At 50.0% G+C, this 23,166-nt stretch overlaps 1 protein-coding gene across 5 annotated transcripts in view; it reads left to right on the top strand.

Moving 5' to 3' along the window:
* AOPEP (aminopeptidase O (putative)) overlaps positions 1 to 20,880 on the top strand; it is a 395,656-nt gene extending 374,776 nt beyond the window's left edge. For 2 of the 5 annotated variants that reach the window (XM_047754794.1, XM_047754793.1), the window contains 3 exons: positions 14,910 to 14,996; positions 16,864 to 17,008; positions 20,201 to 20,880. In XM_047754794.1, the coding sequence (XP_047610750.1) occupies positions 14,910 to 14,996; positions 16,864 to 17,004 (228 nt within the window). In that variant the 3' untranslated portion in view covers positions 17,005 to 17,008; positions 20,201 to 20,880. Of the gene's footprint in view, positions 1 to 13,478; positions 13,683 to 14,340; positions 14,426 to 14,909; positions 14,997 to 16,863; positions 17,009 to 20,200 lie in introns of those variants that run through there. The other 3 variants (XR_007131175.1, XR_007131178.1, XR_007131177.1) reach the window with 3 other exon arrangements.
* The last annotated feature ends 2,286 nt before the right edge of the window (positions 20,881 to 23,166 follow it).

The raw sequence follows: 23,166 nt of genomic DNA, 5'->3' as shown, positions 1-23,166 counted from the left end.
GGCCCTGGAGCTATTTTGCTGGCAGGGAGCAAATGCGAGTTAAGGCCCCAACACTCTGTTCAGGGTGCTGCCCCAGGCGCCGGGACTGTGCTGTTGAACTGGGCGTCTGTGCGCAGCAGCCGGGAGTGCCCCTGGCAATGGGGGCTTTATTCCTCATCCTTAAGAGGTACAGAAAGGCTCCCCTCACTCTTCCTTGGACTAGCCCTCTTCCTGAAAGTACAGATGTGAAGTCACTTTTCGAGAGGGCGAGCCCACCCCTTCCCTAGCTCGTCTAAGCCCCTCGTTGCCCAGCGCATCACTTATTGGCGAAACGGCATGTTCTGAAAGTACCGGGAGCCTCCGTGGTGCAAGAAGCCTGCGCTAGGGTGGCCCCGGGTCCTTCTTTCTGTTCAGTAGTCATTTTAGCGTCTTTGCCATCACCTCCCCCCTGCCCCCGTCCCCTCCCATCTTCCTTCTCAGTGTTGGGGGCGGGGGGAACTGACACTGGCCCCCTGGGAGGTTTATTTTAATTCTTTCATTCTTTTATTTTATTTGATTCTTTCTGTGTTGCTCCACATTTGTATTAGTTGTGTTGCTTTTGTGTATCAGTTGTGTTCCCGGGATGTCTGGTCTGTTGGTCAGGATTTCTGAGCATGGTGACCAGCTTGATGGTGATGGTGACCAGCTGTTGGCATGTCAGGGGCACAGAGTTGCTGATGTGCCTGCCTTGTGGGTGGTGGGAATACACAGGTCTGCCCCGTGTGTTCAGAATCTTAAAGGAAAAATGCGTGAGCGCAAAAGTCCTAAGCCGGGCACAGTAACACGTGTCATCTCAGGCCATTTTGTGCCTTGCCTCTTGGGTGGCACTCTTGTCTGAAAAGAAGGTCGCTGGAGAAGGAATATTTGCATTCCTTAGCCTAGAAACCAACACTTAACTACAGGAGTCAACCGTGTGCCACCTCTGGAGTCAAACCTCCAGCCATATCCTGGGCTGCTCTCCCAGGTGAGAAAATGGACTGAAGGAAACTTAGTTCATAGAAATGCATCGTCTGTAGTTTCTGAGCAGATTGGTTCAAATAGAGAGCCATAAAGGTTTTTAAATATTGGACAACTGATTCTTGGAACAGAAGCTGTTTTCTGAAACCCTTTTAAAAATGAGTTTCAGCAAGTCTCTTAAGCTATAAAAATAGCTCTCCCATGGTACCGGGGTAAGGCTTCTGTGCAACTTGGCCCTGTGACCTTTCTTCCTCAAGAGCCCCATGCCTGACCTTGAAGCAACCTTATTTCCACAGACTCCGGTGGAACATTTCAAAACTGGGACGCCTCAGATGAATGTTCAGAAAATCCAGAAACAAGCAGAAACTCACCGCCTCATCTGGCTTAGATGGGAGTGGTGTGTTAGTCAGAAAAGTCCCCGTGGTGCCATGCTCTGCTCTGATGTCTCAGTTGGTAGGTTGAGCCAGAAGATTAATTTTCAGGGAGAGGCCACCATCAGCACCAGGTCATCCCCTCCCAGTATTGGGGGAAGATGTGTTGGTTGAAAGGAAGAGACCCCTTAGGTGAGTTTGGGGTCGAAAGAGTGGGTGCTGCATCTGTCTTCCCCTGGCACCCAGTCTCTGCTCACGGCTACCACTCTTCCTGGTACTGGCTGAGTCATTGACCTAGCAACAAGCTGAACTTGGTCCCAGGTCACCAAATGGCTGGTGGCCACTTACAAGTCACGTACCTTCAGGAGCCCCATTTTCCTTGTCTGCATGGCAGTGGCCTGGACTGGACTGCTGGCTCTCAGCAGAGAGAAAGAGAAGAAAGTAGTGTTAAGAGCACCTGGGCATCTGGTCACAGAATTCTTGATCTGGGGGCTTGGCAGAGTTTTTTTTGGGGGGGGGGGAATGGTGCTTTAAATCAAGTTATCTCAACCTGGCATTTTGGACATAGGAGCAGATAATTCTTTGGGGCGGGAACGCCCTGTGCATTGTAGGATATATTGCATCCCAGGCCTTTTTCCATGAGATGCCAAAAGCATCCTCTCCCTGCTTTCTTACCCCAGTTTTGGCAACTGAAAATGCCTGCAGACATCGCTAAACGTCTCCTGGGAGATACAGAGTCATCCAGGTTAAGAACCAGTGCTCTAAAGCAGCAACTGACCACAAAAGGCAACTTTTTCGTCTCATCTAATAAAGTCTCTGAACCCAGAGTGGTTAGAATCCAGAGTGGAATGGCTAGAACATAGTTAACTACCTCTGGGGCCACCGTGAGCCAGCTGTATTTTCCCAAGGTGCCAAAGAATGTCACCTTGAGCGAGGTGAAAACAAAATGCTTCACATGGAAGAAAAAGAAGGAATTGCAAACTCAAGTAGCAGTAGCAAGTAAATCTCAGGAAGCGGGTTGGTAAGCAAGGACAAACCTGTTTTACCAGTAGTACACAGAGAAGCCACGCCAGCATCTGGCTGCATTCTGCTCTGAAAAGGACACTTTCAAGGTTGACTGCAAATGGAAAAACATCCAACCTTGCAGGCCTTTCCCCTCCTGACTGATTTTCCTCTGCTTCAGGTGGAAGAGCCCTTGAAAACCTTGTAAACTGGCTGCCTTCCCTGGTGGGTTTTTTACACATTTCATGAGGGCATGGATTTGAATACATTGTCAGTAAGAGAACTCAGGGTTTGTTGGAAAAGAAAAATAGCAGCATAGCATTTATTTGAAGTCCACAGGTAGAAGGTGCAGTCACGGGAACACAGCAGTCTGACGGCTCTGATGCTCATTTCAGAATTTCCTTTAGACCCGAAGGGTAGTTTCTGTGAACTGCGACTATTTCACGATGGACAGACTTCTGGAGAGGCATTCAAAGGGCCAAGAATAAAGGTTTAGTCAGGTTTCATATGTTTACAGCCTAAGACTGATCAGTAGCTGTGATTCTACCCAGTGCTTTTCCTGCTGAAACTCCTGGTCGCGGGGACTGTCAGTCTTTTGCAGGGTGTTGGGGGTCAGGCAGGCCCAGGTCCCCTTTTCTCTCCCAGTCGCTTTTGCGTCGTATTCTGACTACAAGAGAGGGCACTTCTGTTTTGTTCTCCTCCCAGAGGAGTTTCGAGGAGAGGTCAGAGGGACTCTCTCTGGGCTCTGTTGCCACTTCAGGACGCTCAGCAGTTTACATTGAGTAAAATGCTCTGTGTGCTGAACTCGGTACCTCCTTCCCCTTTGGTCCAGCCCGATCCCGATGCAGAATCTAAGTAGCACAAAGGCAGACACCGGCCTTGTTGACGTCAGGCCCCGTAATCACGGTGGTGCATGAGGGCGGCCTGCCGGGCTGGCGCCACGGCCCCAGCATGACCGCAGGGCTGTGCAAGGACACTGGGGCTCAAGCACAGGTGCCGCCCCAGCCCCCTCCCCCCCACCATGGGCGCCTTTTCCTCTCTTTCTTCCCTTTTAGAGGCTGCCCCAGGGGCCTGCATCCCCCCCACCCCCACCCCCCAGGCTGCCCAGGTCACTACCCAGCAGTGCCGGGGAGGCACCCTCGTGGAACAAAGCCCCCAGGAGGCAGGTTTTCCGATTGAACATTAAAAAAAGAGGCGGTCGGTCGTGGAGGGCTTGAATGGTGTGTGGCAATTAGCAAAGTGGTTTTCCAGGGTGAGGTGTGAGGGGCCGGGTGGAACAGGAGCTTCTAGAGAGGCAGGGTAACACCTGCCATATCCTGCATGGGGCTGTTTGTCACAGTTTCTTCCCAGGGATATGGCCTCTGGCTCATGGGCCCCTTGACATGGTCAAGCTCAGGTGGCAGATCAAGAGGTCAAAGGCTAATGGATCTGAACTCTAGGCTATAACCTATAAAAAGCGTGACTCAATCTCCATCTTCTAAAAAGCCAAAACTGTGCTGGCGAAGGCACAGCTGTCCTTTTGACGCAGCATTTGTAATTTGTAGGGTTTGGAAAGCTGGCCGGGGGTATGGATGATAAAAGAGATTGGGGTGATTTTCCTTCCGTTGCTTTAGACATAGGAGTATTTTTAAACCATGTGCCTTTTATGATGTGGGAAAAAAATAAAGCTCTTGTATAATTCTTTTTTTTTTTTGTCTTTTTGCTATTTCTTGGGCCGCTCCCGCGGCATATGGAGGTTCCCAGGCTAGGGGTCGAATCAGAGCTGTAACCGCTGGCCTACACCAGAGCCACAGCAACGCGGGATCCGAGCCGCGTCTGCAACCTACACCACAGCTCACGGCAACGCCGGATCCTTAACCCACTGAGCAAGGGCAGGGATCGAACCCGCAACCTCATGATTCCTAGTCAGATTCGTTAACCACTGCGCCACGATGGGAACTCCTGATTTTTCTTAAAGAGACCTTTAAAATGAGCAGTTATCATCTGTCATAACATTTAGAATTTCTCTGTAAATGAAGAAGAGAAGAGCATTTAAAGGCAGACTTGTAGCTACAAGTTCAACCAGACTTTATCGGAAGAGTTCTTGGTCATTCTTTGCCATTGCTTCTTCCACTGGGTATAGTGGCAGGTCCTATTGTATAGATATTTTAAGATTTAAGGGACATTATCTACTCTTATTGTCTGCATATTTGTGTACCTCCCCACCCCTATCTGTACAGATTTTTCTCAGAAAGATTGCAGAGATGTACACATTTTCTGGGTGATAAATAACATTGCCCTAATGCTCTTCTTTCTTTCCCAAACTCAGCTGCGTCTCCTGTTCCTTTTGTCTTTAATGTTAAGTGAAATCAGCATGTGGGTTTTTATAGCTTCTTTATCCCTCGGTCAGTAGGTTATATATCTTTGTATTGGCTTTCTGTACTGAAATCCACACTCCCAAACACACAGCAAGCACGACCCTCTTCTTTCCGAATTATAAACCAAGTCATATTCCCATGTGAAGCATACCTTAAGTGCCCTAAAATACAGGGCCCACTTTTGCCAAAATATCTTCCCAGCTCACTTTTCTTCCCTCCTGTGCCTTTCCTGTGCACCTTTGCTCTCTAGTTCCATGGTGCACCAGGATTTGAGAGTTCACTTTGGCCCTCAAGCTGTGAAAGGTGGAGGCTGCAGGTAGAATGAGCTTTTCCCTGTAGCCTGTGGGAGCTCCCATAGCACCAGTGGCCAGCAGGGAGGGGGCAGTGCCCCACAGACCCTACATGACCCCCTGGCAGCTTATGCCTCCTCTGGGCCAGGCTCTCTGCTGGTCCTTGATAGCAAAGAGAAAACAACTATATTGAATTCAAATCGTTTTGAGAAAGGGAAAAGGACCCCCCATTTATGTGCAAATGATGGTATTTTGTGTGTCTGTTGGGGAATGAAATTTAAAGATCAGCTAAACTTTATGGGGTGGCACTAAATGATTTTTAAAGCTGCTCCTGCACATTGCTTTGCTGCAGCCTTGAACCACATGGGACTGTGTTCCACATACCAACTGATTGTGCCCATTTGTGGGTAGAAGCAGAGCCCAGGCTGAACATAGAAAATCCACAGGCATGGGGAGAGCAGCTAGCTGGCAGCCAGCAGCCCAGAGCCAGGCCTGTCCTTTTGGCTCCACTATCAGCACAGCAGGTAGTTTCCTCGGGAATTGATTGCCTAGAGTAGTAAGTACCTTTAGCTGGAAAAGCCTTCCCCAGCTTGACTCTTGGGGTTTTTTGTTTTTGTCTGTTTGTTTTTAAGGGCCACATCTGTGGCATATGGAAGTTCCCAGGCTAAGGGTCTAATCAGAGCTTCAGCTGCCTGCCTGCACACAGCTCACGGGAACTCCGGATCCTTAACCCACTGAGCAAGTCCAGGGATCGAACCCGCAACCTCACGGTTCCTAGTTGAGTTCGTTTCCGCTGCACCAAGACGGGAACTCCTGTAATGGTTCTTTATGTTTTTTAGATACAAACCCCTTAGCCAGGTATGTGATTCGCAAAAACATCCTCTCATTCTCTTGGGTTGTCTTTTCACTTTTTTATGAGTGCCCTTTGAAGCACAAATGTTTTAATTTTGAAGATATCCAAGTCATTTATATTTTCTTTTTTTGCTTATGCTTTTGGTCTTCAAATCTATGAAACCAGTGCCTAGTATAAAAGGTCTAGATTTATGCCTATGTCTTCTTCTAAGAGTTTTATAGTTTTAGTTCTTATATTTAAGACTTGGAGTTTAATTTTTAAAGTCCATATCTCTAGCTCCCATAGGGAGGGTATTGGAAGAAACAACCATTAAGAAGATAACGAGGAAGGGAGAGTGGAATTTTTTTCATGGAACGTGTGATTGGGCCAGAAATTGACTGCGCCTAGGGTGCCCTGTTCAGAAAGCGGTGTCTTTTCCTCCTTGGGTGCTCAGTTTGAGTGGCCCCCTCTTCAGGAGTCTCCTGGCCACATCCCTGGGCCACTCCCTCTGCCCTCTTGCATCCTGTTGGTCACTAACATGAGTCTGCTCTTGCCAGTTGGCTGGATTTTTCTTAGACTTTCCTCAGAACTATAAGCTCTCAGAGGGCGGTCTTGTCTGTTTTATTCACCATCTCATCCTTAACACCCAGTACTTGTCTGGAGAATGGGTGCCGGATGCCCAGGTGTTCTGGAGGAGCCATGACTGGTATCTGCCACGATAAGGTGATGGGATCACTAAGGCCATCACTTGGCACCCCTTGCGGAGAGAGCGAACCTTTTGGCAGACCTCGTGAGACCCTCTGCAGTTGGTTGAACCTGCCCCTGAGAAAATGGCGAGAAGGCCCAGATGTCCCTTCAGAGCTTCTCAGAGGAAGACACCCGTGGTCACTTCGCCGCCAACAGTGGAAGTCCTGTTTTCAGCAAAGGCTATGTGTCATGTTAATGGAAGGAAGAAAGGAGGTGGAGCGTGTCGTTTCCTAATTCTAGAATTCCGTGTTGGATTTTTTTTTTTTTTTTTTTTTTGCCATTTAGTGTGCATTTTGATAGGAAAAGAAGGCTCGCTGTCCGATACTTCAGGGTGGACTCAACAGCGGCTCCTGAGCTCTCTGTTTTGGAGCCAGCCATCTTTGATAGTATTAATGTCACTAAATGAAATAGTCTATACAGAGGAGAAGGAAGGCAGGCTGGAATTTACCGGAGAGAACATGCAGCTCCTGGCATCTGTCATCACCTTTGATCCCCACTGTCACCCTCCACGTGTGTGTCAAGTGATGATCCTGATAGCAATTTCGGACTAACTCTGTTGTGCACGTTGCCACAGCCCTAGTTGTAACTGGGAAAACCTGTTATAACTGAATCTAACTGGTTAACACAGAACTGAGCGCTTTAGGGACTGCCTCCAGCGAGGTTAGAAAGAGCCCTCGCAAAAGAGCTGAGAGCCTCTGCCGCCTGTGCCGTCTGTGGTCTTAACTCAGGGCACAGGGATTTTACTAGCCTGGCTTCGTGCCAGCACATAAAGTAACTTTTCATTCCCTTTAGTTTAAAAAAAGTTAAGATTGCAGCCCTTGAAGATGAAGGAGCTTGTAAGGTGAGGAAGAAAAGAAGTGTGAAAATCAGAGTACAAGTGTTGGAGATCTTTTTTTTTTCTTTTTCATTTTTGGCTGCCCCGCAACATACGCAGTTTCCAGGCCAGGGATCAATCTGAGCCACAGTTTCGACCTGCGCCACAGCTGCAGCAATGCTGGATCCTTAACCCACTGTGCCGGTGCTGGGAATCGAACCTGCGACCCAGTGCTCCTAAGATGCCGTCGATCTCGTGCCACAGAGGGAACTCCAAGTGTTGGAAATCTTTATATGACAACCCTACACCAGCTTGTGCCCTTGTCTTTCGCCATGAGAATGACCAAATGAGACACCCTGAACCATTATAGGTGCTCCTACACAAAATACTTGCTGGAAAAGCTGTCTGTCCTGGAGTGGCTTTGGGGAGGCCTTCCCACACCTGGGCTGCCAGGCAGGTTCCCTCACCAGCAGTAAACCCACTTGAAAGAGAAGTGAAATCTAATTTAAGGACACAAATTGGAGAAGTAGGTTTGTTTATTGCAGCGCTAGACTTATTAACTCACAAAAGCCCTGAGCCTTGGTCTTTCTGTTTACAGATACAAAATGGAAACTCAAAATGAGGCCTAATGGGCTTCCCAGATTATGCTCCCTGGACAGATTTTTTTCCCCCCTTCAATAGTAAATTTTTGAAATCAAAAGGACTAAAAAAGAGGAGTGCTTCCTGTCATAAATAGGATGGGTGGCATTCTTCAAAGCATTTTACAGCTTCCAACTGTGCATTGTAATTTCAAAGTCGCTGAAAAGCATTCTGAGTTTTTAAAGTGGTACATTCATTCAGAAACATTTCCCAAGCCCATATTTATGTGCCAGGCATTGAGACAGGGCCTGGAGATAGCCTAGAGGCACCCAGACCCTGGTTCTCACCAAGCTTGCATTTTGCTCTACGTAAAGACATAGGCACGCAAATCAAGAAACAGTAGTTTCCGGAGTTCCTGTCGTGGCGCAGTGGTTAACGAATCCAACTAGGAACCATGAGGTTGTGGGTTTGATCCCTGGCCTTGCTCAGTGGGTTAAGGATCCGGCATTGCCGTGAGCTGTGGTGTAGGTCACAGACGCAGTTCGGATCTGGTGTTGCCGTCGCTGTGGCGTAGGCTGGTGGCTACAGCTCCGATTCGACCCCTAGCCTGGGAACCTCCATATGCCGTGGGAGCAGTCCCAGAAAAGGCAAAAAAAAAAAGACAAAAAGAAAAAAGAAACAGTAGTTTTGGGGAGTTCCCATAGTGGCTCAGCAGAAACAAATCTGACTACCATCCACGAAGATGCAGGTTCAATCCCTGGCCTCACTCAGTGGGTAAAGGATCCAGTGTTGCCGTGAGCTGTGGTTTAGGTCACAGACGTGGCTCAGATCCCTCATTGCTGTGGCTGTGGTGTAGGCTGGTGTCTACAGCTCCTGATTGACCCCTAGCCTGGGAACTTCCATATTCCTGCAGGTGTGGCCCTAAAAAAGACGAAAAAAGAAAAGAAACAGCAGTTTCAGAGAGCACTGAGCTGGAGAGGATGTAAGACACAGCTCTAGGAGAGTGACCCTCGGGGGAGCAGGCAGGGTTGAGGAATTCTGAGCCCCAAAGTGGACTTTTTGGGACACACTTGCGATTGACTCCCTGGCATCATCAGAAGGTCGAGAGATGGATGGAGCTGTAGTCCACTAGCAGGAGGGAACCCCCCCCCCCCCCCCCCCCCCCCCCCCCCGCCAAGTCCTCACTCAGGGAAAGTATGTGGGCCACATTTAGCCGGTAAATCCAGCAGTGGCAAATGGAGAGAATGAGGAAAAACACAAAACAATATATTCCATGTTGGTTGCTATTATTGTAAAGATCAGAAATGAATTTGGTTGAATGGCTAGCATCTCATGTTCATTGGCTCTTTATATGTGTTGTTACCTGTTTATAATTTTAAAACACTGAAAAATAACGCACAGGCGTTCCCGTTGTGGCTCAGTGGAAACAAATCCAACCAGTAACCACAAAGTTGGAGGTTTGATCCCTGGCCTCACTTCAGTGGGTTAAGGATCTGGCATTGCCATGAACTGTGGCGTAGGTTGCAGACATGGCTTGGATCCCACGCTGCTATGTCTGTGGTGTAGGCTGGCGGCTACAGCTCCGATTTGACCCCTAGTGTGGGAACCTCCATATGCTGCGGGTGCAGCCCTAAAAAGACAAAATAATAATAATAATAATAATGTTTAAACATTCAAAAATAAAGCACAGCTATTTACAGAAGCCACAGGTGCTTTATCAAGCACAGCATTGAATGAGACACCCTGGCTCCAGGCTTCAAGTGACAGAAGCAACACAGGCGATTTCCTTCCTGTGACCTTGGCTGTCTCATGTACTTTGTTGATGGAACAGTGGCTGCCAGAGTCACGTTTAGGAGTTAGAACTAAGCTGTTTTGTCTTGCCCTAAGCAGTGTCTGCTCAGTCTCTGACTCCATTTACTCTTGAGGCACGAGAGTTCTTCTGTAAGACATGGTTTTCAAACTCCATCTCTGAGGAACCCAAGCCCCCCCCACCCCGCCCCAAAGGAGAATAGATGCTTTCTGCCAAACTGGTTTAAATTACTTGAAGAACTCATATTTTTTTCCATAATCTGTCTTTATATATACTGGGGTTCCAGATGACATTTTTTTTATAAGACTAGTTGTGTTTAAGGAAACTTGGAAAACCACTTTAGAAAATTAGTCCAGTAGATAATAAGCAGGCTATGGGGGAGCATTCCCATATAAGAATTGGTGTTTCTTTGAAGTAGCTTTATGGAAAACACACTAAAGTTGAGGTTTAAAAAAAAAAAAAAACTAAAAGAGCAGTGAGAATTATAAAGTGAACACAGGATCTGGGATGTGTAGTGATTTGCACAGGAAAGCCTCAGCCAGAGAGATTGGGGGTGAGCTCGTGGAGCGGCTTCTTTTTCCTAAAGTTCATAGTTGCTTGGCGCCAGATCCTGCACCCATGCGTGGCACCTGGCACTTGTGCTGGCCGGTAACCGAGAGGTGCTCTGTTTGTGATGTCAGAGCAGGTTTCCTAGGAGTTCAGTCCACAGAGAAAGGAAAAGAACACCATAGATTTCTGGGCAGGTTAGGCTGAAGCTGGCCCGAGCCAGCTCACGAGGGCCTCCCAGCTCTGCGTTCTCTGCATCATGCTGATGGATTTGGGGGAGGGGGTTCAACGGTTACCAGCACATCGTTCGGAAGCCTAAGTCGTGGATTTCTGTTGCAGATCAGGGGTCAGCACACTAGCCAGGCCAGTCGAGCCCACTGCTTGTTTCTGTAAATAACATTTGATCTGAAGAGAGCCATGCCCATGCCCACTCATTTACATATTATCCAGGCTGCTCTTGTGATGTGGCAAATGGGCCAAGAAGCTACAAGTGCTCCCTGTGTCTGGCTCTGGACCTTGCCAACCCCTCTTCTTGAGTTTAATAGGAGCTGGTTCTAGATGCATTAAAATTCTCAGGTTGAAAAGAGGTTGAGGGTTTGGGTGGAGGGCCTGGGAGGTTGTCTTTTAGTAATTTTTCTTTCCTGTTTATAGGCAGGAACAGTTAAATGAGAGGGAGCCCCAGCATGTCCAAATTAAGATCATGGTTATATTGCAGAGGTGCCCACTGGGTCATGGGACTTGTCTCTGAATCTGAGACGTGGTATGGGAATACTACGGACCCTTCAAGGCAGTGCTGTTTTTCTAGCACTGGTAGAAATTGGAGGATCCAGCCAGAAGCCGGTCAGCTTGGCTGGACCTCCCTCGCCCTTGGCCCTTACCTTTCTGAGGCCTGACTGCATTGCTGAAATTCAAGGCTAAGGTGTTTGCTGGCTCGAGGCTTTCAGGTGATTCCTTGCATGAATTTGGAGTGATTTTAGGAATCTGAGTCACAGGTGAAAAGTCATTAAATTTTTTTTCTCTCTTGAGACATAAGGGCAGTAAAATAAAATGTGAATATTTAGGTTTTTTTCATTTTTCTTTTTCTTTCTTTCTTTTTTTTTTTTGTCTTTTGTCTTTTTAAGGCCGTACCCGTGGCATATGGAGGTTCCCAAGCTAAGGGTCGAATCGGAGCTGCAGCTGCCAGCCACAGCAACATGGGATCAGAGCTGTGTCAGCGACCTACACCACAGCTCATGTCATCACTGGATCCTTAACCCACTAAGCAAGGCCAGGGATCAAACCTGCATCGTCATGGATGCTTGTCAGATTCGTTAACCACTGAGCCACTATGGGAACTCGAAAATGTGAATATTTAAAGTGTAAATGTTGAGCTGTCTTGGCATATGTAGACACGCATGAAACGTTGACACCTAAGCAGAGTCAAGAAGTGAGGGAGGCTCAGGCAGGCCTCCTGGGTCCTGGTGCCCCATAGATGTGCACGCTGTCCCTGTTTACTTCTCCCTGGGGAAGCTGAAAGACAAGGTGACCCACCACCTCCATCATAATCAACTAATTAGAAGGTATAGGTAATGAGGTCCTGCCGTAGAGCGCTGGGAACTGTATCTAGTCCCTTGTGATGGAGCATGATGGAGCATAATGTGAGAAAAGGAGTGTATATGTGTACGTGTGATGGGGTCACTTTGCTGTAGAGTGGACGTGGACAGAACACTGTAAATCGACTCTCATGGAAAAAATAAAAATCATTTAAATAAAATAAAAAACAAGGAAAAAAAAGTAAAGAAGACCAGATCTACAGAACAGACAGCTGTCTTCTTAGAGACCTGCCTCTGCTTCTGAATTCTCTTGGTTCGGGCTCAGCAGCTCTGAGAACGTCGCATTCGTCTGTTATCAGCAGAAAGGAAGGAACTAGATACAGGGATGTGGTGACCTCTTTTTTTTTTTAAGTTTCTCGGTGGTCTGGAGATATTCCATCAGCACCCACTGTGGACATATGGCTGGAAGAAATCGGGATGCGTGTCACATTGCCGCCAGCTTCTCGGGAAGACACCCATGCCAGGTGGTGACAAGTGGCCCTGTGAATCGAGGGGTCTAGACAGTTGAGGCAATAAAAAAGATAAGGATTTTCTTTGTTTTTCCAAGACATATGAAGAGGAGTTAAAAACTCTGGGCAAGAGATATCTCTTGGGCACTTCAGTCTCACACAGCATCTCTGTGATGTCTTTTAAACATCCTATCATTGAAATTTTGAAATAGGTTTAATTCTTTTGTAGTGAAAAGGCTTATTGTTTTTTCAGCTCTTTGTGGGGTGGGGCGAGGGATTGGTCTGTGTTTCCTGGATGCCATGTTAGCTTGCAGGGGTCAGAAGACTAGATCTCTTATTAATCATGACAATAAACTATTGAACAGAGAAGTGGAAAAGCTGACTTCATATCGGTTGTGAAAGAGCCTCTTTCACTCAAGCCCTGCTCCTGGATCTTCTTCCAGTCATGGCAGTACCAACCCTGCATTTTGCACACAAGCCCCCCCCCCCCCCCAAGGGGGCCCTTATCCTATAGGAAATAGACCCTAATTTATGCTTTGTTATTTCTGACTTTTGTAAATACGATGAAGGGGAGCACAGGGAGAGAAAATGGGAGGCCAGTAAGACCTCCATTTTCACAGGTCTAAAAGATAGAATGTCCCCATGTTTGTAGAGTGACTGAAAAAACTGTCATTGTCAAAGGCTTAGTGTGATCAGGGTCACACAGACCTAAGTCGTTAGAACCCTGTGGAGCTGACAGTTCTATTTGACTCTCCTGAAAGCCGGCACCGCTGTCCCGTGTGCAGTTGTGGGAAGTGAGGCCTCTTCCTGAGGTCCCAGAGCAGGTGGCCGTCCCCCCAGGCTCACAGAGCTCACGGTATACCCGTCAGTACAAGGGTGGGGCTGACTGGTGGCATCTGGGATAGCTAGGTTCCCATGAGCTGGGAGAAAAACAGGAAATAGAGGCATCAGGGGGCTCTTGTGGCTCTGCCCAGCCTTCAGCCTTGGGTTCTCCATCCCGAGCACAGGGTCTGGTGGCCCCGATGGCTGTCTCTGGTTGATGCAGTGTCTGAGCTCTGATTGTTCCCTTGCTCTTCTGCTAAGAGTATCTTAGGGGCTCCCCTTTCCCTTGTAGGGTGTTAATTTCCATTGGCAGTCTTGGAAAGAACGTTTTATTGGAGGTGGAAAGATTTCCCAGATTTGTCTAGCCCAACCTGCTTCTCTTGTGTTGGGGCATCCAAGGCTCTTTGTTCTCCCTTCCGTGTGCCTCTGAAATTTCTTCGTGGATGTAAAGTTTGTTGGCATCCTGTCCTTAGAAGTTCAAAGGGCCCAGCTGCCGGTAAGCAAAGGGCACCACTGCCACAATCCCCGCGTGTCTCCGAGTGCATGTTGCCTAGAGGGAGGATTCTTTCCAAAGGACGTTGCTTTAGTTCATTCCGAATTGGTTGTGTGTAAATCTATTTATAGTAGATGAAAGGAGCGACAGTGGGTAATGATATAATTCACAGGGGCCCCCAGCCAAAATATTGAAATTGTTTGCATTTTACTGTTGCCACAAATGGATCACTGTAAAGGGTGTCCGTCTTTCAAAGGCAATAAAAACAAAGAGCGATGGAGGCTTTTTTAAATGCACGTCATCACTTCCATTCCATGTATGGCCGAGGCGGAACGAATAATAAAATAGGAAATGGTGGCCTCCTGGCCGGGTATAACCGAGAGGGCTTTGATGCTGTTGAAAATGGCCTAGCCCCGGATTCTGAAACCAAATTTGGGTAGACTCTCCACGTAAAGAATGTGCCCGAAGTGCCTAGAGGTGGGAGTGTGAGGGCAAGAGAAGGCCTCTCATCGGCAGAGGCAGCCAGTGCTGCACCGCAAACTTCCAGATTGTCTCTGGGGTTTGTGGGGGTTGGTTTCCCGGCAAATTCCTGCTTAATTCTTAAGCTTTAGCCAAGTATCTCTTCTCAAGGGTACCCAGCCTTTGCCTTGTCTGTCTGTAGCAGGTTGTGCAGACCTGCAGCGCTCGCACCATCATCAGTGCTCGGCGCCTTCCTTTCGCCCTGGGCAGACACCTCCAGCTCCTCGGTAGGTGCGCTTTGCCTCTCGGGTACGGGGAGAACAGTGTCTTCCTCCTTTAACTGTGTTTATTGTTATAATCAAGAGCACTGAACAAAATCGGCTATTCCAGGAAATTAAGTAGTGGCAGCTTATAAAGAAAACCTTCATGTGACAGCGCATCACTGCAGGGCAGAGCTCCTGCCTGGCTGGCTGGGGATGTGTGTTTCCTTTCCCTGTTTTGTTTTACATGTTATTTTCTTGCAAAATTGTGTTCAGAAACATCAAAAACACTGAAATATGCACGGTCTTCCCCTAAAATTGACCGATTGCCCTCCTCATGAGGAATGTTGTTCCTTTCTTCATAAAAGAGATGACACTCCATGAAATCTGAAAGTCTCAACAATGTCAGTATATTTCAGAGAGTAACTTTTTCTAACAGGGAAGCTCTGTGTCATTACACATGTTAAGCCAAGGAATGCTGCTCAATGATAACTTTCTTTGTTTTCTGAAGGTTCGCCATCGATGGTGTGAACTTGTTGTTAAGCACAAATACAAAAAAGCGTACAGACACGTGGAAAGGTTCCTTCAAGAGGATCAGGTAAGTTTCATTTTTCAGCGGACAGGGATTCTTTAAATGCTATCACCTGGTCTATGCAGTGCCCTTAACACAAGGACCCACGTTGTCAACATCTCTTCCATAGCAAATAGTTAAACATTCTCCAAGGATTTTAAAGAGTTGCTAGGAGCTTTCCTGTCACACTTCAGAGCTGGTATTTTCCAGACTCTCTCTTGGTATGCCATGACATCACCTCTCAGAAGCTGCCTTGGTTGGCCGTGGCCGTGGTCTATTGCCACGAGCCAATGAAGCATGCGCCTCCCTGCATCTTCCAGCCTCAGCTGCATTAGGTCAGGGTCATGGCTTAGTGATGCTAGGGTGTGTCTCTGTGTCTCCTGTGGCCCTGACTGAGAGTACGTGTGAAGATTAGACTGGGAGAGCCCTGGCTGACTGGAACGGTCTGGTCTGTCCCTGCCACGCCAGGCGGACCCTTGTGCTGGCTTTCCTTCCTGCGAGAACTTTGCTCACTGTTCACCAGGGCAAGCGATCACCTTACACAGAGGCTGCAGGAAGTGTGTGCATATGCGCACTGGCCTGAAGAGGTTGTCCTTGCCGCCTCTGCTGGGCCGAAGTATGTGGGGGTCAGCACCCAGCCACGTGGCCCCCAGTGCGGCTGTCCATGGCGGTGCATGTGCCATGGCTTCTGTCGGCTGCAGGAAGTTGGCTGCAGCTCACCCCTGTTGGCATGACCACCGTGTGCCTCTGAGTGAGCTCTCTGCCGAGCACTGTGGGCTGACAGAGGGGAACCACGTTTCAGTTGGGGCGGAGAGTGGGAGCGGGGCAAACAAAGGGACTTTTGAGAGGGCCTGAGCATAGGGGGCAGCCAGCAAGCAAGGGCTCGTTCTTCCCACAAAGAAAAATACATGACTTTGTCCCAGGAGAAATGTCACATTTGCACAGTGAGGCAAGAGGTGTTTGGAGACGTGGAGGGGCGTATGAGGAGGAGATGTAAGAGCCACTTAAGGTCTGTTCTGAAAACCAGAAGTAACTACAGCATATTTGGAACCGCAGTCTTTGCCAAAATAAGGCTTCACCATCAGCTTTTTCAGGAAAGACTTTTTGAACCCCTAGCCACCAAAGTTTTCTTTTGCGCTGTCTTTGAGATCCTCCTTTTAATTTGCTCCAGCAGACCGTCATCTGTCACATAACTAAGCTCAGAACAAGAGCGAAGGCGGAACCAAAGGGATCTTTTGGTCTTCCAGAACATAACTGGCTGTTTTTAAAGCTGTAGGGGAACTGCAGATGTGAGTCTTTGCAGCATTGTTTTCGAAACAGAAGAGCCAGTGTTTGCCCCCATGGTGGGGCCGGTTGAGGGAAAGCGGGCAGGCTGGGCTGGAGCCACAGGCATCTTTTCCAGGGCGGCCTTGGCTGCTGGGTGACAGGGTGGTCTTCGTTCCCAGCAGTGCTGGGACATACATCCCTGGGAAGAAGGCCTGTGTCTGTGACATCCACTCGGCACTCACCCTGGGGGCTCCTTTCAGCTGCAGGGCTTTCCACAGGGGAGCTCATGGGAACCTCCCTGACCCTGTCCCTGTCCCCGTCCTTGTCCGGAGCATTCCCGTCTGCCATCACTAGGGTAATGCTCGCTCTGTCAGTGCTTCACCCACCAGGGTCTCTGACGGAACCGATAGCCCAGAATTCCTTGGGGTTTCTGTGAATATGTGGAAAGAGAAGGGCACTGCAAGCTGCAGGTTCCTAGAGTACGGCTGCTCAATTGTCCAGCTTTCCTAGGGTCTTGGTGACGTCCAGCCCAGCAAGTCTGTGTGGAACGAACACAGACGGCGCACACAAGTGCACGGGGACATGTGATTTCTTTTTCCTAAGCTCTCTGGCCTCTGTGCCCCCACAGGCCATGGGCATCTACCTCTACGGGGAGCTGATGGTGAACGAGGACGCCTGGCAGCAGCAACTGGCCCGCAGGTGCTTTGAGCTGAGCAAGGAGCAGATGGATAGATCCTCAGCCGAGGTGGTGGCCGAGATGTTATTTTAAAGAGGTGATTCTCTTTCTTTCCTTTCTCAGTTGCTCGGCTCTGACCGAGATTCCTCTTAGGAGCCAAATAAGTCAGTAAGCCACACGGCGAGCCAGGAGCCCCGGCAGCAGCGGTCGCGTGCTCCTGGCCGGGGGCAGGTGGCACCGCGTCTGGCTGAGCAGCGAGCGGCGGGAAAGCCCAGGCCGTGCCATGCCCCCCGGCAGAATGCCCTTCTGAGCGCTATTTTGGCCACTTCAGATTTTTCTGTTCGTGGGAACAGAGTTCAAGGGAGAGCATTTTGGGTAGGTTAGACATGAACGGGAGAGCCCCATGGAAGCGTGACCCTGTCGTCAAGGTGAGGGCTGATGGGGGATGTGCTGTCCACTTGTCCCCGCCTGGCCAGCAATCCTGGCAGGGTGTCCTCCCGCCCCAGGGCCGCACACTCCTTGCCACCATGGGTCTTTAGGCGGGCAGCTTCCTTGGTATTGTAGCAGATTGGAGCAAGGATTCTAAATTATTTAAACTGCCTCCTCTGTTAATAAGTAGTCAGTAATAATAATAATATGCTTGGAACTGACCTGTTAGATTACATCCTAACAGTTTTTAACTGTGGATTTCTGCACTTTAAAGATAATTTAGCAACGAGTACATAAAGTTTTGTAAGTAGAACTGAGGGGTTATGAGTGTATTTTTTTTCTGTAATAATGCATTTTCACTTCTCTGCCTTTCCATTTTTCTTCAAGGTTTCACATGACATTCTAGGGTATGTCTAATTTCGTGTCCTTTTTTTTAACTTGGCATCACATTTCAAGCATTTTTTGTGTCATAGCGTCTCTGTAATTTTAATGGGTATTTAATATTTCATATTGTTATTCATAACCTGTTGGACATTTAGTTTGCTTGCAATGTTTTGCTCTTATCAAAAGCATTTATGTATGAAATGTTTAACCGTTGTCTGAAAGAATGCTAATCACTGAAGAGAGAAAGGTTTTCTGACGTATGATGCTGTTCTTCCAGAAGAGTCAAGGAAACATGTTGGCCGGGGAAAGGAAAGAGTGGAGATATTTGCCACAATTGTACATCTTACAGTGGAATAGCTGTGTGTAGGCTTTCCCAGAGCTCCCCTCGGGCAGCTTCAGATCTGTTCAAAGCCAGGCCAATTACAAAAAAAAAAAAAATTTGAACAGTTGCACAGTTATCTTGTTGCCAACCTCATGCAGTGATCAGTATAAATCGTATTTCTCTTTAGATTTCTAATTTCCCAGGGAGTTTGTGTTTCTACAGTGCGGCAGGCTGTGTCTTTGATGTCCCCTGGGTTCCAAGTTGTGGAGAAACCACCGTGGGCCACCCACCTCTGGTGGTGCTTCCTTATGAATTTTTTGCCCCAAGCAGGCAAAAGAGTAGCCCTGGTCCCCAGTCTGCACTTCTCCTCACCGCCCGTCTGTCCCTGGTCCCTTCTGGATGAGCGCAGGGTCAGGTGCACGCCCGCCTGCCCAGTGAAGGACAGCGATGAGCTGCCCCTTCCCACCCCGAGAGGGGTCCCCACAGACGTCCCAGACGCCTTAGGTCCTGTGCCCCGAGGGGTAAAGGCGGGAGGCGGAGCAAGCCAGGTCAGGGCACTTCTCATTTCCTCTCCTGTCGCCACACTGGCATCTGGGTGGTCATCCATGAGACCTCTGATTTTAAAATGGTACCCCTAGGGCCCCACATAAATGACAGAAGGAGAGCTCACTGGGTAGCCTAGCAGGCCTGGAGGCGGTGTCATCGCCCTGTGTCCGAGGAACCCGCGGCGTGCGATGTGGGCAGCGGCGCTGCCCCGAGTGCTCTGGCTGCTTGGGTTCCTGGCATGCTGATTTGTGACTTAAGATTAAAATCACATTGCCAGGGATTACCACGCAGCCACGACCCTGGCTGCTCCTCCAGAAGCCATAGTTACCCTCTCTCTGCAGTGCGGGGGACAGATGCGTCTCGTAGCTCCTCTCGGGAAGCGGAAGAAGCCACCAGCCGCGGAAGACGCTCGCCGGCCCTCTCATTATGCCCAGCCGACGACCTCTCTGACGAGGTGCAGAGCTTAGCTGATTGGTGAACAGTGACTGGTTTCCGCTTTGTTCACAGTGGCTAAGTTCTGCACCTGAAGAGAAGGTGAGATGGGGACAGTTAAGTTGGAGCCGCTGGGGCGGAGGCCGCCACTGAGCGGTCCGCTCGGGGCCGAGCACGGTTCTGGAGGATGAGAGCCCGCCTGGCCCAAGGACGATGCACTCTGTCCTGTTCCGAGCGCAAGGAACAGACCAAAAAAAGTCTACGGGAATATAACTCCGCCAGTTAGACACCTGTCTGAAAGTTCAAAGGCTTGAATGCTGCAAAAATCATTCTTTTGAAAAATCTCAAACCTAGTGAGTCTCGCAAGTCTGGTACAACCTGCGTCGGTGGTCGATGGCGTGTGAGTAGGGCTGGGTGCTTTCCAAGGCGGCTCCGTGCTGTGAGCCCGGGCGGTGAACTCTCTCTTGTGTTTGCAGTCCAGGTCTCTGTGTCTTCTCGGCCGCAGCGGGACGGGGCCGCGCCTGCTCCCAGCGGAGGCACTGCTTCTCCGGGCTGTCGATTGGACCCGCCCTCCGGTGCCTACTGAGCTGATATCAGTTCTCATTTTACACACTGGCTCAGTTCAGCAGGAACAGGAGTCGAGCCCTCGAGCAAAGCCTTCCTGCTTGTAAGTGCCCAGAGGCTCAGGAGCTGGGACTCCAGCCCCACGACGACGGGCCCCGAGCATCCGCAGCAGAGCCGACGGCCTCGGCGGCCCCTCCGTATGTGTCCTGTGTGGGGGCGTCGGTAGAGTCGTAGAGCTGTGTTGACCCGAGAGGAATGAGCTTCCACCCGTAAAGGCAGGACGCAGTTGGCGCCACGCGCTTGACACAGGCAGCACACACCCCTGTTGCGGTGCTGTTGAGCGGTCGCAGAGAGTGCAGGTTTGCAACGGGCTGCCTGTCTAGTATCTGTGCTGAGTGAAGCCCTGGCTTTCATAGCCGCGTGTGAGCAGAGCCAACGGCCTGTGGTCCAGCGGTCAAGCTGGTGCTCAGGGCTGTGAGACGTGCCGGGGTCTCCTGTCCTCGCTCCCAGTCGTCTCTCCAGAGCGGAGAACGCAGGCACACAAAGGTACTCGTTTACAAGAATTCCTCTGTTGCCACCCGGCAGTAAATTTTATTGCTGTTTCCCTTGCAGGAAAGATCACAGTGAGATTCCTTTTCATGCATCTATTCCTAGCCCTGGTGAGAGACCAGGATCGCATTGACCCTGACATCAAAGGAGGGATTATGGGGCTGCTAAAGCCATCAGCCGCCGGCAGTGTGCACATTGTGGGCTGACTTTCCCAGAGGCTCTCCCAGTGGGGCTCGTGTAGAAGGCCTCACAGGGCCGTGGTGGCTTTGTCCCCACCCTGGATGTGCCACCTCTTTGTCCCCACCCTGGACATGCCACCTCTTTGTCCCCACCCTGGACGTGCCATCTCTTTGTCCCTACCTTGGATGTGCCACCTCTTTGTCCCCACCATGGACGCGCCACTTCAGGAACCTGAATCCGAACTGAGTCTCTCCTGTGAGTTCAAGGCTGTTCTTCCACACAAGCGCCGGGAGGCACCTGAGGCCCATGGAAACCTGCCGATCCATCTCCACCCTCCCCTCAGCACACAGATCATTCCCACATTTCTGGAAAGCCTGAGTCCCTGTGTCCCGGGACCTGTGCCTACCAAGCGCTGTCCTCCGCCAGGTCATTTCAGGAAGATTCCGCAGTTACTTTGATTGATATGTCCATCATTTACAGATTTTCTAATATTTTAGGACCTTCTGATAAAAGCGCAGGATAAGATTCCAAGGTGTATTAATAATAAAATGTAATAGATTTGGTTTTTTTGTCTTCTGTTTGCTTCTGAACTTAATACTGTTGTTTTAAAAGGGGGGGGGAAGTGTGTAAGAAAAGGATATTCTGCACATTCTGGTGGTGTTTGGTGTTCTTTTCTCACCTTACTAGTTTCAAGGTGGTGGTGATGTCCCCTGGAGGCTGACGGGCCACCTCCTCCTGATGGAGGCACCACCAAGCACCTCGGGAGTGTGTGGCAGCGTCATCTTTCTTTCCCACAAACGTTTGAAGTTTAAAAAGAAAAAAAAGATGGGAACTCGGCTTCCTAGCACTGTCCACAGGGACAAAGACCCCAGGAGCCGCAGCGGTTGGTGCAGCCCCTTGGTGGCTGAGGCTGAACAGGATGAACAGGCCTGGGGGTGGGGTGGTGGCTCTGCTCACTGGCCCCTGACCTTGCGAATTATAGAACAGGGTCAGTCTAGACTATCATTCTAGAATGTTTCTTAGAGCTTCGCCCTTTGCTGTTAACGGGTGCTCTGCACATGGCTGTATGTGCTTTGTTTACTATATTGGTGGCAGAATAAAAATTTGATTTTAAAATATGAGTAAATGTCAGAACGCTGCCTCTGTGAAGATGTGGGATAGATGATGCTTTCTCACTCTGGCAGGGATGTGTCTGGTCCTCTGTGAGGCGCCGCAGGAAGGGGCCCGGGGCACAGACCCCACTCAGCACCTCCTGGGGGCGGCAGGCAACCAGCTGGCCTGGCAGTGTGGTTCTGTCTTGTTTTCCCCAAAAGCCGTGTCTTCTTGTCCTTAGGAACCGCCGAGGCAGAGCTGTGCTGCCGCACAAATGGTTTCACACGAAAACGGACACCACCTTGTCCTCATGATGGTCCATGGGTCCGAGCATGGGCACGGCCAGCAGGTGGTGCAGTCCTGGAGGGAGGGGCCATCAGCCCCATGTCATCACCCCGCCAGTCCGGGGCGAGGGGTGGGGTGGGGTGGTGGTTTGCTTTGTTGCCTTTGGGCTCAGGGCCCCTGCCAGACAGGGTGGGCCTCTTGGTGAGAGAGGGGCCTCGTGTCTCCCCCGGGTACCCCATCGTCTGAGCTCCCGTGAGTCCTGGGTTGGGTCAGGCTGGCCCTCCACACTTCACGAGAGGGCTCGGAGAGCCTGCAGTGGGGGAGCCTGAGACCAGGGCCTGGCAGAGCTACTGGGTTCCAGAGTAGCTAGTGGTCAGTAAGGACACAGATCTGTGAAACCAGCCCTTTGCATCCTTCTGTGATTCATCTGCTCAGAGAAAAGGTGCACGTGGGTGACAAGCAGGTGACGAGTGTAGGACTTCGCTGGGCCGCTTTATTACCACCACCCGAGCACCTCCTGCGGGAAGCCTCTATCCAGGTAGCGGTGTTGGCGGAGGACCCAGGAGCCTTGGGACAGACGCTGGTTGTCTTGGAGAGGCCAGGCTATGGGAGGGTGGTCTGCCCAGGTGGTTCCCGTGTGGGTCTGCACAGATTCAGCCGTGTCCCCCGGGTCACACCCTAAGTGATAGGCAGGATTAGAACATGTGTCCACCTGGCTCGAGATTCTCCTCCCCACAGCCACCCTCTCATTGTAGATTGTCTCTTCAGTGATAGCCTCAGGGACACCCCGTCTTGTCACTCAGCCAGATGAGGATCCTAACCCAGTTTGCCCTAAGGATGAGCTTGGCTAGAGCCAGCGACTCCTGCTTTGGAAAGCACGAAAACTTGAATTTTTTTTTTCCTTTTCAGGGCCACGCCTGTGGCATATGGAGGTTCCCAGGCTAGGGGTCACGTCGGAGCTACTGCTACCAATCTACATCACAGCTACAGCAATGCCAGATCCTAACCGTATCTGTGACCTGCACTGAAGCTCATGGCAACGCCAGATCCTTAACCCACTGAGTGAGGCCAGGGATTGAGCCTGCATCCCCGTGGATGCTAGTTGGGTTTGTTACCACTGAGCCGCAGCAGGACCTCTGTAAACTTGAGTTTGAATCTGCTAGTGTTAAGACCCCACAGAGATGTCACCAGGATCTGTCCACGTAGGAGTCTGGTGCTCTTGCTTTCTTCTTGGCACAATTTATGCTCTTCGTTGCTCTGGGATGAAGGAGTGCTGCCCTCCAGGCCGAGCAGTGGGAATGAAATGATAGGAACCTGGTCACAAGTAAGGGGATGCTCCATCGGTGCCGTGTCCTGGTGGCAGCCAGGAAGCCCCAGCCCCTGCTGCCTGTCACTTTGGCTTCCTGAAACTGTGGTGCAGGTCAGGCCTGAAACAGCAGCAGCATTTCTAGCCAGAGGGGCCGGTCGTTCGG

This window comes from Phacochoerus africanus, chromosome 12 (genome assembly GCF_016906955.1).
Source record: "Phacochoerus africanus isolate WHEZ1 chromosome 12, ROS_Pafr_v1, whole genome shotgun sequence".
In the NCBI taxonomy this organism is placed as follows: Eukaryota; Metazoa; Chordata; class Mammalia; order Artiodactyla; family Suidae; genus Phacochoerus; species Phacochoerus africanus.
Note: the sequence above shows the minus strand (reverse complement) of the source record. Positions and strands in the feature narration are given on the sequence as shown.